The sequence below is a fragment of the Takifugu flavidus genome, chromosome 16 (assembly GCF_003711565.1).
Source record: "Takifugu flavidus isolate HTHZ2018 chromosome 16, ASM371156v2, whole genome shotgun sequence".
Lineage (NCBI taxonomy): Eukaryota > Metazoa > Chordata > Actinopteri > Tetraodontiformes > Tetraodontidae > Takifugu > Takifugu flavidus.
The window spans coordinates 5,801,297-5,814,168 of record NC_079535.1 but is presented as its reverse complement, the minus strand read 5'-3'; the positions used below and the strand labels follow the sequence as shown (position 1 = coordinate 5,814,168).

The following is a 12,872-nucleotide window of genomic DNA, read 5'->3' as shown; positions in this document are numbered from 1 at the left end:
AGTGTAGATTTAATGATCGAGTTAAAAAGTGGGACTGAACTCTACGTGGTGCTGAAGAACAATCGACCTTCACCTGAAAGTAAAATGTTTTTATAAAAAGTGCATACTGGTACTTTAAATACACCCTGCTATTTCAATAAAATACCACCCTGCCCAATGCAGTGTTTATGAATGATTTTTGTTCTTTCATCACAGAACATTGGATCTGATCTACTGTGCGCACGTGAGGATGCATTTAGACGAGTCTGCCCCCTCCTCCTTTTCCTCCCTCCATCCCCTCACAGCCTGTGCCTCTGTGGGAGGGGCTGGGGGGGATGAAACGCTTCCAGTGTGAAGCAGAACTTTAATGTCAGGTGAAGCCAGACACATTCCATCCCTTTCAATAGCTCCTCGTCAATTTCAGGCTTAAAATTTTATGGGATAGGATACTGTTTGATGCAGTCCACCAGCGGTCCATAACAGCAGTCGTTTACTGTGCACTGGAAAAGAGCAGGAAGAAATATTATGCGATATGAAGAGGGTGGGAGGCGAGACGGGAGGTGAGGAAAGGGGAGCCCACACGGTGAAAACACAGGAGGATGTGGCAGAGACTGGCGGGCATGACGGCCGCCACTAACACGACCTCATCAGAGAGACAGCTGATGTCATCTAGGAGGCACCACATCGTATCGAATTTATAACAAAATGTAATTTAAAAAACGGCGATTGATGTTTAGGAGGCATACTTGTTGGATGTTTTGGGCCAGGATCAGGTCTGGAATCAGCGATGGCTCCTTCAGCATGCTGTTGAGGACCGTCTTAGAAGCTGTGGACAAAGAGGAAAAAGAAATGCAAAAACCTATGACCATTAGTATGTACATTTTCTAATCTAATAAAGCTAATGGCTGCATTGTGCAAGCAGATGTTAAAAAAGACATAAGACAGCCTTTACGCTGCGAAAAACACAATTCCCAGCATCCATATTAGCTCTTTAAATGGCTGCCCAGTGATGATACAGATTTTCTATAGATAAATGCTTCAGTCCATGGCGCAGATGCTGCACGTAGTTTATCTATGCTCCCAACGCCGACTAGTCTGCATCTCTCATCCACGTTCGGGCTCTAACATTATAAATCAGAAAGGAAAGCGTCACGGATTGATTCGCTGGCACTGCGACGGCAAAAAAAAATAAAAAAAATTCCTTAAATCATTTCTTAAAAAGATCTGGATTAAATGGATTGTATCATTGTGTGACGAAATGGCCGGGGCTCGCCATTTTCGTGATACATGGCCCTGCCAGATGTGCAGCATTACAGACGATACCGGGATGTTTCTATTCACATTTCAAGCATGGATGGCGCCTGTTCCATCCAGTCAGAGATTCCCAGGCTCATCCTCACAACTGTGCAAAGAACACACGTTAAACTAAGATGGCTTGTTAACATTGATTTAAAGAAAATGATGGTGCACAGTTACAAGGGCTTAGTTTATCATTTCAAGGCTATTAAATTGATTTCAATATTAGAATTGTTTTATTTAGAATCTTTTGTTATGGGAGCATCACATGCACGACAGCATGCACATTTTTTTTTAAATCAACCTTATGAAATAAAAAAAGAAAAGACTGAGCAGAACTAAGCCTGTTATTAGCTCTATTTTACCGCTCCTCCAAATGTTTGTGCCGCCATTCTTATTTTGGCTGGACCACATCTGTTTCAGTCTCTCCCAGCCCACCCTGCAACCACACGCGCTTCCCTTTTAGAGCTGCGAGGCACAGAGCTGCGCTTTATCCCTTTGCTCATTTTTCTCAGAGATTGGTACCTTCACGCGTAGATCCATACAGTGCGCCTGTGCGGCGCGGGCGTCGCCAGAGAAGGAGGGTTATATTTTCCCCTTGAGTTAGGACACCTCGTGACAAATGATAATGGATAATCAATAAAGCGGGAAATATGAGGCAGCAAACTTTATGAAGCCAGGAGACGAATTACTCCCAAACAACACTATGGTTTCCCTTAACAAAGTCACTACTCGACTGTGCCTAATAATCTGAAGGAAAATCAAAGGACCCAGAACCACATCAGCAATATTGGCAACTTATTCCACTTTAATGGCATTTTGATTGATTTTTTTCCCCCTCTTCCTAATGGTCGTTTTATAGATTTGACGCTGCTTCTGCAAAACAGTGGTGTGTAATAAACCTCCCTGAAGGCAAACGATAGCCATTAAAGCTCTTGTCTTACTAGCGCTCATAATTGGAGGTTGACCACTACCACATTTTGGCTCCTCACATAACACACCCCTCCACAGCCAGGCTCCTCTTTCGCTCCTGCAGACTCTTGGTATTTTCGGTAGCCAGCCATATTGAACAAAAGTATCCCCTTTTCCTGCTCTCTTTGAGCAACGTGGGTTAAAAATAAGCATAAAAAGGTGACCTTGACACTGACATTGTAGAATTTCAGCAAGCACTGACCTGATGGAAATGGAAGGCAAGGCCACTAATAAATCAGGATGCTTTTAAAATGAGTTTACCCTAATGCTCATTCATCACGGGCAGTAATGCCATTTGCAGGCCGCGGATTCGCTGCGGTGCACAAACACAGCAGTAAATAACAACAGAGCCCTCGCATCCCCTCGCATCGGTGCAGCCTCCAACATCAGCATACATTTATTAAAGACGCCCCCGCCTCGCACAGTGGCGCTCCTCTATGACACCCTGAGCTCCTCTCTGCCACACGCAACGCTCTTCAAACACATCCTCTCAAGACACACAAACACATAAAACCCAAGCAGAAAAATAAAGAAACGGCATAATCTGAGGAACGGCAGATACGGAGAACAAAGCCCCGCATTCAGATGCCGCACCTTGTAAACATTCGCCAAATTTACTATAATTGTCCGCTGCTGGTGTAAATTCTGACAAAGGCACCAAATCACGCTGCCGACGTCTGAACCGACTGAGAAGCGTGGAATGCTACACCTCCACTGGGATTTACTAAAGAACACAGCCAGTGTAAACAAACCGCAAGCCTGCTTTCACATGCAGCTGCTAAAAAAGACAAAGCGCACAAAGCTAGGTAACAGCAACGCGCGCTCGCCTTGATTTCTTATTGCTTACTCGTGTCATTTGTAACATCTCTTCCTTTCTCCGCTAGGGTGAAAAACTCATTATCCTAAACATGGAAAAATGTGGGGAAACCTCATTAGATCGCAACATTTGTTGAGGAAGGGCTGTAATAAACAGTAACGGATGACGATTGTTATTGCCCCTGACACTGATGAGCTCCTCGGCAAGTTTGTTTATTAATTAAAAAACTCACTTTTTTCACGGATGGAGGGGTGGGGGTGGGGTTGCTACGCATTTGCTCTATCTCTGTCCACACTCCCCCTCCACACTTCCCATACACCAGCCGCTGAGCTGTGGAGGGGCACTCGTTCATCAAACTTCATGAAGCAAGGGAGAGACAGGTCCTGATAATGTGCGCCACTAAAGCTGATTTTCCATGATGAATCTCGGAGCATATAAATTGGCTAATATCTGAAAACATTTACAGATACTAGAGGAATTGACTACTTGTGGGACATGATGGATGAGGCTCTGCGACACCGGCCGACAGCTCTGCAAATCTCGGCGGCTGCCTAAAGCCCTCATTTGATTTTCCAATTTACTCCTTTTAAATTTATCCTCCTGTATTGAAAAAAAGAGTGAGAGAGCAAGAAAGAAAGAGAGAGAGAGTGGGGGAAAGAGAGAGTGGTTTTTCTTTTTTTGCTTTATCTGTTGTGGTGTGCTGGTGCTGGTGGATGATACGAGGTGGTATCTCCCTCGCAGGAGGAGCACAGTCCCTGAAGAGGTTACTGGGGCAGAACTGATCTGCTTCCACCTGATTCTCCCTGATAGCGGTGAAATGAGACTACATTTTGTGTGCCCGTGTGTGTGTGTGTGTGTGTGTGTGTGTGTGTGTGTGTGTGTGTGTGTGTGTGCGTGTGTGCGTGCAGCAGAGCCAACAGTGGGGCTAGGGAGGCTCTCCAATGGAGAGAGGCTTCCCAGGTCAGGCCATTAGACTGTGGCAGGGTCTGACTAGAGCTTCTCTGCTGAAAAGGAGTAATTAGTATACTTGTCAAGTGAAGTGCCACAATCCTGCTTACCACCCCTGCGCACACCCCCTGCATGCATACACATCCCCGCACAAACACTCATCCTGCCTTTGCCTCCTTACACCCTCCCTTCTCACTAATGAAGTGCCCTCGGTCTCATTATCTGAAAAAAATCGCGGCTCTGCAGCGGCAGAGAGGTGAATGGGAAAAAAAGAAAGAAGCACTTGAGAACAAGAGAGGGGAACCATAACAATAACAGTGAAAGTTGAGATTTTACTCCAAAGAACATTATACAGTATCCCATTATCATCACGTCTGATCTTCAAAACACTGCAGCTATTATAAATTCTGTCATGGAAGCACAAGATCGCAGTCATCGCTGGCGTTCTCACAGTGTTAATATCAAACGGAGGACATTTATAACCTTGTGTACAAGGCTTCTGTAAAGGAATGTGACAATAAATCTTAAAGGCAGTCGAATCACATAGTTACAAAACATGGAGCAGCAATTTAATCTGAAGCTGGGCCTTGGGAAAATGGAAAAGGTCAAATAGCTGGCAAAATTGCCTCCTCAAAAAAAGTATGTCTAAATCTAGAGGCACATCAGGTCCTGTCAAAGATGGAATAGATGGAAAGATGAAGAGATAGCAGGAGGGGAGAGGGAAGGAGCTGGAGCTCCCCCATTGTGTTGGTGACTTGTAAGAGGTGGGATCTATAGACACAGAGTCCAGCTGGGGCTCAGAATGTATACCTGAGCTCTAGGTTTGATTCAGTCTATTTGCTTTTCACCATTTCCACATATTTTCTTTCAAAATGGTTCTATATCAAGGAGTTTAATATTTACCTTAAATTTTTTTTTTTTTTTACATATTTAGCAAAACCAGATTCATTTTGATGAAGGAATCCACCAACTTTAACTCCCTGTATTTCCATTTTTATGGTATGTCTTTAAAAAAAAAGTGAAAAAACATGTCAAAAGATAAATAGATAGATCTGCCCCCCCCCCCCGGCCGTATTCTGTTTGAGGTATTAGCCTATTTAAACGCCAAACTCCAAAACAACAAATCAGGTAGAGATTCTAATGACTTTAAAACAGGGGACAGCACAGTATGAAACGGTCCACTTTGTTTCCACGAGACAGGAAGCATTATGGATGTTGATATCATATTCAATATGTGATAAAACTGCTTTGAATGCATTGATTTATTTACAGCTGCCACCAGATAGTCTTTCATCCTGCTTGACTGATGCTTTCTCCAATAATTTAGCAGAGAAGGAGGGGGGCTCGTTGGTGTCGTGATGCTGAAACACGGTGGTGGCTTGTGTGGCTATTGAATGGGGGGGGGGTGTGATGGTGGGGTTGGAAGAGAGGGTGGGGGGCTGGAAACAACTGAGCAAAACAAAACAAGGAAGGGACAGAAAACAATTTAAAACTCTGTATTGATCCGGTGGTAGTGATTGTACATATATTCCACAGTCCCACGGGCCCCATTTCCGTGTCTCTTAAATGCAAAAGGAGAAGGAAGGAGAATGAAAAAGAAGAAAAAAAAGCAGATAGTGCTCAGCAAAGGCTAGCCACTCACACAGTTGGGGGTAATGTCCCTTATATAGAAGTCTATTGATCTAGCAGTGTGCCTGCCTGCCCGCCCTTCCTCTGGAGAGCGACTAAACACACAAATACACACAGACGCACACTGGAGCACAGTCTGGTGCTGGAGGGGGGCATGACTGATACGCCTGACAATAGCACAGAGCCGGCCTGTTAGCTAATTGCCGGCAGAGACAATTATCCCTGCATTGTTTCAAAATGGCAGCGCATTACTGGAGTCTAATATACGCACAGAGGGAGAGCAGATGATGTGACCGCAGAGTCGAATTCAGTCGCCTAAGCCCAGCAGGCCATGAGGACACTGCGGACGAAGCTACATCAAACCAGAAGTCACCCTCAAAGCTAAAGAGGTGGGTGAGGGAAAGGTACGCTGTGCTTTCATCAGCGTTTGAAAATGTTCATATTACAGTTCAATAATTTCTTTAAGCCATTCTATTAAAGCCATAAAACACCTCTGAGCTTCAATTCAAGGAGAACAGTGATCATAACACATTCTGCTATCCTGTTAATGTCCAGATATTGTGGCTACGGTGCCATTTTGGAATTAAACAAAAGTCACCTGAGTGGTTTCACCTTCTGCAAATCTATCCTGAACACTAATAAAGTGTGTTTTCACTGTAGGGAGACGGAGGGATACAGCGTGCTATTATCTAAGACAAAACGCTTCTCCTGGATGAATGCTCTGTTCTACAAGCTGCTCAGACTTGTATTTTGACAGGCAGTGGATAACGGTGGGTCCAAAGCAATCACATCTCTGACTTTGACAAATGGCTGTGCTGCAGCGGAGTTGAAAATAACACACATCCACTTTAATCTCTTTCTTGATTAAATTGGAAGCGTGTCTTTCTGACATCATGCAATACACTTTCAAAGTACTGACTACTGTGCAGACACACGCACACACAGTCACGACAAGGCTATTAAAAAGAAATAAAGATCTGTGATATTGGGAGCTCCCCCCAAAAAAGAAGAAAAAAACAACAAATTTTGTAGCATTTGTGAGAAAAACACAGACAATTATTTCACAATTTCTAGGCAAGGCCTCGACAAGTCCAAGAAACATCACAGTGGGTGTTACGACCTCCGTATGGATAGAACAAAGACGAGGGAAGAAGTGAAGGAATGGGGGCAGTGGAGGGGCCAAGAAGGAAATCAGTGCTGATATAAATAACGTTGATGAGTTGAGGTAGCATTGATCCACACTGCTGTTTAGAGGTGGGCGGTCCTCCCACTGCTTAATTGCCAGTCATGCGTCGAGGGATGCAGCTACCACAACCACTAAATGTGGTCCGTTTCTCATTAGGCATGAACGGGCTCCAGATCAAGCAGTGAGAGGGCGCGAAATGCATTCAACAGAGAGACGTTCAAAAGACAAAGTGCAACAATTAAGAATGATGGAGGGGGATGATGGAAAAAAAACACAGTGGGGAATTGAGAAATGTTACTCACGCATCTCACCCTCGAGGTCCTGGAGGAACCTGTCCAGGATGACGCGAGCCATCAGCGCGGGAGACAGATCCACCTACGGAAGTTTGACAGACAAAAGGAGAGCAAGCCTGAATCAAGAGACGAGCTACCGCATCAATGGTGAAATAAAGGTTCTTTAAAACCGCAGTAAAGCAGAAACCTTGAAGAATCAGTCCCATACCTTTAAATCTCTCCTATAGCTATATATTAGACACATATATATCTACTTTATATTAATTACACAGCCAATCTAGTATCAGCTGATGTCTGTTTTAAATCTAAATGATATTATTCCATTTCCCAAGCTTGATTTAACTCTTTACAACACTCTACAAATTGGGGCTGGTAAAACCGTTTGCCTGTAATTGCAGCCAAGACACCCCTCTGAATCCGCGTCGCCCCTGTCAAACAGACAACCACGGCCTCTCATCTCACGAGGAACGCGGCACAAACTATGCCCGGGCTGGAGACAATATGAGCTCCGATCATAAGATGATCACCAAGGCATGGCTGCACATCCCTACGTGACACACCTGAGGGGAAAAGAGCCCTTAATAAGAGAGGGAACCTGGCTGCAGCGCTCTTTGAACACCTTATGAGATGTGTAGCGTGTCTGGACAGAAGAGAGAAGCAGTGATGGTACGAGAGCAATTCTGAGGAATGCTGAAGGCTTTTATTCTCATTCCTGCCTTTCTCTCTATTATAATTTGTAGAATCTCTTTGCTAATCAAAGCTCGCAGAGCAAATCCATTTATAGGAAAGGAAGACCTTCGTTTAAACAATGCATCCAGTATGTTGCAAATAGGACCCATTATTTACAACAAAACTCTCTTCAGAATAAAGGGAATTAAAATATCGCTTGGAGAACGCAATTTCCAGCCAGCTTGTTATGAAACTCAAAGCACTCGCAGCTAATTTCTACTCTCGTTAACATAATTGGGCACCAAAAGTCGCCCTCAGTCTGCAGTGAGAGGTTTCATCTTTTCTTTCCCTCAATGCTTCCTGCTAATGCTGCGAGCTCGGAGCCTTCCCTCTAATGTGTTTTTATCCACAGTAGTATTTGTTAACATCTCCATAATATTGCATTAAAAAGGCAGCCTGCAAAAAAGGCCAAACGTGTCTATAGTAATTAAGGGGAGAGCAGAGTCTACATCTTCATTAAAACCTCCGCTTCATTTTTTTTTGGTGGCATTTGTGCCTTGCAGCTAACTGTCTCTCCTCTGCCTCACTCTGTTTTTCTTCTTCTCTTTGCTCTTTGTTCTTATAGGCCGACTTTCCATCCCCACCTTTGTGGAAGGCGGGACACGTCAGACCTGCGTCGGGGGTTGACACATGAAAAATAGCAACATTACCGATCCTGGCTGAGCCTGAATAAGGACCACCTGATTAGTTCAGGTACTTGCATCTCGCTAATTTCCATATTAATCATGAGTCTTAACTGCATTCTCCCGAGCCAGACTCCATCATTGCATGAGCGTACCCCAACATGTGACTAAAATTTACAGTTACTTAAACTCCTGCTGAGCAGAATTCTTTTATCAGCTTTAAACCTGCAGCGTGCAAATAAAACCCCCAGCAAATAATGAGTGTAAAAATCTCATTCAGAAAGCTCTTCTTGAGGTAAAATATACATCTATGAACACTTGCCATCTTTGTTAATCTTTGCCTTTCTGGTGGAGATATATTGTCTCATAAAGCGATGAAACTACATCAATTAGCAGTCCGGGAGACCATGAGTGCTTGGCTTAAATGTTAAGTAGCATATTAAAATGACAGTTAAATGGTTCATAGACAGTTATCTCTTAGCTGAATTTAATCTTTTGAAGGGGAAAAAAAAATCGTGTGTCAATTAAATGGAGAATGAATAATGGCAGTTAGCTTTGAGGTGCCGGTGATGCGTGTGAATTACTCTGAATTTAGATTAAGAAACCCTCAAATCTCCTTGTCTGGCATGAGCGCCGATAAAATTTAAATTTGCATTTTAAAAGTTACGCTCCCTATTTGAACGCAATTGCACGCTATTACCGTTATAATCGTTGGAATATGCGACCAAAAAATCATCCGTGGGGTAGAAATTCAGGAAGTTGCAGGCATGTGGAGTTTGATTGGGGAAACCAACAAAACAGTGTCCACCCGGAGCTGATTTACCTTCCACAAAAATAGCACGTAGACAACTACCAACAGCTGAGGGTTTTAAAGCGAAAGGTTGTGAGAAAACCTCCACCGGTGACACCCGATACGGACAACTTGGATTCAACATTGCACCAATTGACTTCACCACCCACAGGATACACCCACCGCAGGCCTCCCAGAGTAAACAACTGGAGACGTGATGAAGAGAGGAATTATCCAGTGACCCTGCCCTCACCTGTCCGCAGTTTGGAGCGACTCTGCCTGAAGTGTAATTTGGAAAATGACACAATAAAACGCAAAACGTATTTTCACATCTGCCTAATGGCCAAGGCTAATTACATTCAATAATTGATAATGGAGGAGGCAATTTTACCAATTTTGATAATTACAAACAGATTCAGATCAGAACCATCTTTTCTTATCAATTCAAAATTGTTTCATTTTGACCAATAAAAGGGGGGAAAGGGGGTTATGCTGTTACCTCGAGGGCCAGCTCCAGCAGGACGGGGGCAGAGGGATGGGCCTTGGCCTCACTCAGATACCTTCAGCATAACAAAGAAAAACAACAGCAGTCAAACCAAAAAAAAACCAAAACATGAACCACAAAGGCAGACAAGAGGGGGTAGAGGGGGACTTGACTGGGCTAGCCGTGACATGCTAATGTCCCTGATGACTTTGCCCTAGGTGGCATATGGCAGGCTCAGTGCGGTTAAAACAGCACTGCTTGAAGGGCTTCAAATTTCCTTGAAGCCAGGCAAGCATGTGATGGTTAGTTAACCCCTGCCGCCCGAAAAAGCGGTTTTCCCTCTCAGGCTGAGACACGAGTTCCCCCTCAGACCTTCCCCAGATCATATCGGAGGTTTGTGGTTGTAAGTGGATTACATGTACATTATGCCGCCTTGTTTCCTTCAGAACAATTGTCTAATAAACCAGATAAAGGCTAATTGCAATATGCAAAGAAGCTTTTTTCCCCCACAGCTTGGTTTTCCCCTTTTATAATGTCCCCTCGCTCAGTGAATTAAATAAGAGTCTGTGTAAACACACACTGTCTTGGGGTTTATGCTTTAGAGCTGGCATGAGAGCCAGAGTCTTTGCTTAGCGGGTGTCTGGATTAAAAGCTGATTTAAAGGAGAGAGCTAGGGATGAAATATAGACGCTGGAAAACCAGAAAAAGCCATTCAAAAGCAATACAACACCGTTGGTAGTAGCTCTCAACAACATCTGGGGCGTGGTGTCGCGAGATTGTCCTTTTTGTCCGTTTCTGTCAAAAGGAAAATTACATTATTATTATTATTATTATTATTATTATTATATTATTATTATTATTATTATTAATATAATCATCATCAATAAATGATTTGATCTTTTTCCATACTGCTTTTTATTTCTCACCACCTGAATAAACTGCAGCTTCGGCAGCTTCATGTTCAAGAGTCTTTGGGTCAGAGTAATTTAATTTCAATAAGTCAAAGGGGTCAAAGTGTGCCAAAGTAACCTTGTTCAACCCCCCCACACACACACACACACACACACACACACAAAACCCCCTCGCTCAAACCTTGTATTCATTTCCCCTTTTTCAATCTCACAATGACCCTCTCCCACATTCCATGCCGTGACATTTCCATGCAATTCAATTGCCGTGTTTGTGGCGAAGGAGGGGGGATAAAAGAGGAAGCGCAGTGGTTAAAAAACAACTTATTTAAAAACTACTACACGTAAAAAAAAAAAAAAAAAAATGTAATTCCGTGGAGACAGCCGGTGTGACTGACACCTGTCAGCCGGATGATAAATGACTCCATTTTCTGCCTGTGCTGCCTTCTGCCACCGGCAGCAGTGGCCATTTATCATCATCCGCTGTCAGCCGTGGAAAGCGGCAGTGACAGTGCGAGTCAGCAAACATTTAGCACACGTAGCCGCGCTACAAGGGGAAATTATTATTGTCAGAATAATAATGGTTTAGCATAATTTATTACAGGTCCACCAAATAAGCAGGGGCTAGATGTTATTAGACAGATGGATGGGAAGACTTGGCAGACATCCACTGAGACTCGGCCAGGCCTTCAACGTGAACATGAAGAGGTAGAGAAAGGGGGGGGGGTGAAATCAACGAGGGTACGGTGGTAGTGGTGGTGGGAGGGGGTCCTCCAAACCAATCAGAGCGCTGGCAGTTCAATTACAAAGAAATAAAGGGACATTCATCATTCAATTAGGCACCTGTCAGGGCTCACAAAAGAAGAAAACTTCTAACCTGGTACTCCAGGGAGAAGATGCTCAGAAGAGTGGACTGCGAGTGACTGGAACAAATAAAAGAAGGACAAAGTTAATTACCAGAGTGCATAGCACGGAGACAAAGGGAAGGGGGGCGTCCAAGCCGAGCCGGCTGCCCTGTAATCTAAAAGAACATGAAAACAAGTGTGGCAAAGTTGTTCCAGATGAACACCTTCGACAAAGGATCCCTGCCTCTGTCATGCAGAGGTGGGAGAACGGGGGGAAGGCACTATGTGGTATAAGAGATGAGAAAATGAGTCCCCCCCCCCACTCACTCATTCTTAGGTACCATCTTCCTTCATCCTCTCGTGCTGAAAGCTAAATCGTTCGTGATTTAAGAGCAGTTTCCGCCGCTGGAAAATGATGCGAACCAAAGTAAACACCAACTGAATTGGAAATGAAATCACACGTGTGTGTGTGTGTGTGTGTGTGTGTGTGTGTGTGTGTGTGTGTGTGTGTACCATTTGACTAGATTGAAGCCCCATCACCGGTTGAGAGAACCACTCAGATTTACATGGTTTGGCAGAGTTAACGTGGCGAGGGCGCGTATTTCTCCTCTTCCCCGTGAGCGGTGCTGAACATACCGATTGGAAAAACTTTGCCTCCCTCGCTGTGAGGGGACGGGCCGTTCCACAGCTTTCCCACTGCCGCTGATGGCCTTTGAAAATGGAAACTTTCACCGCGGGACGCTGGGACTCCCAGGAGTGGGCTGATTCTTTGGGCTGCCGCAAGTCACATTCATCATCGGCTCCAGTCAATGTCAGACACCTGGCAACGGCGGGGACTCACCGCCACCTTCAATCCCCCTCCCCATCCCCCGCAACATTTGAGCGGCGGACATTTAAAGCAGTGAGTGATATTCTAACCGTCTAACAATGGTCACCCCCATAATGAGCTGGGCACGTTGTACATTTGGTGTATGTCTGGATTCTACCTGTGACCACGTTGCATTCAAACGTTCGAATCTATGATGTTGTGTTTGGTTCTCTTCAGGCTCACAGGTCTATGGACCTTGGTGGAACCTCACATATCACAGGGACGCTTCACAAAAGTGGAAAAAAAACAAGTTCGAACCGAGAAAACGGTGGAAAAAAACATGTCATCTCAGCATTAATTTACAATGATGCTTGGGGACGAAGGGGCAACTGCAATTAAATGGGCCATTAAATGGTCAACTGTCAGCATGTGGACACTTAGGTTGGGGGGGAGAAATTTCTTCCACACTTCAACCTTGCGCCTGAGAATTTCAACACATTATAGCCTTATTGTTGGCATGGGACCACGGTGAATCCCCTGTTGGAGCAGACATCTGTTATGTTTT

The 12,872-nt window shown here is 44.4% G+C and overlaps 1 protein-coding gene across 2 annotated transcripts in view; it reads right to left on the bottom strand.

Moving 5' to 3' along the window:
• Nucleotides 1–12,872, bottom strand: part of cdin1 (CDAN1 interacting nuclease 1) — a 42,720-nt gene that overhangs the window by 22,997 nt on the left and 6,851 nt on the right. Inside the window, exons 3-8 of one of the 2 annotated variants that reach the window (XM_057059187.1) lie at nucleotides 11,532–11,577; nucleotides 10,477–10,541; nucleotides 9,762–9,822; nucleotides 7,130–7,202; nucleotides 726–805; nucleotides 430–479 (exon numbers count right to left, since the gene is read on the bottom strand). In XM_057059187.1, coding sequence (XP_056915167.1) covers nucleotides 430–479; nucleotides 726–805; nucleotides 7,130–7,202; nucleotides 9,762–9,822; nucleotides 10,477–10,541; nucleotides 11,532–11,577 — 375 coding nt within the window. The remainder of the gene's footprint in view (nucleotides 1–429; nucleotides 480–725; nucleotides 806–7,129; nucleotides 7,203–9,761; nucleotides 9,823–10,476; nucleotides 10,542–11,531; nucleotides 11,578–12,872) is intronic. The other variant, XM_057059188.1, reaches the window with a different exon arrangement.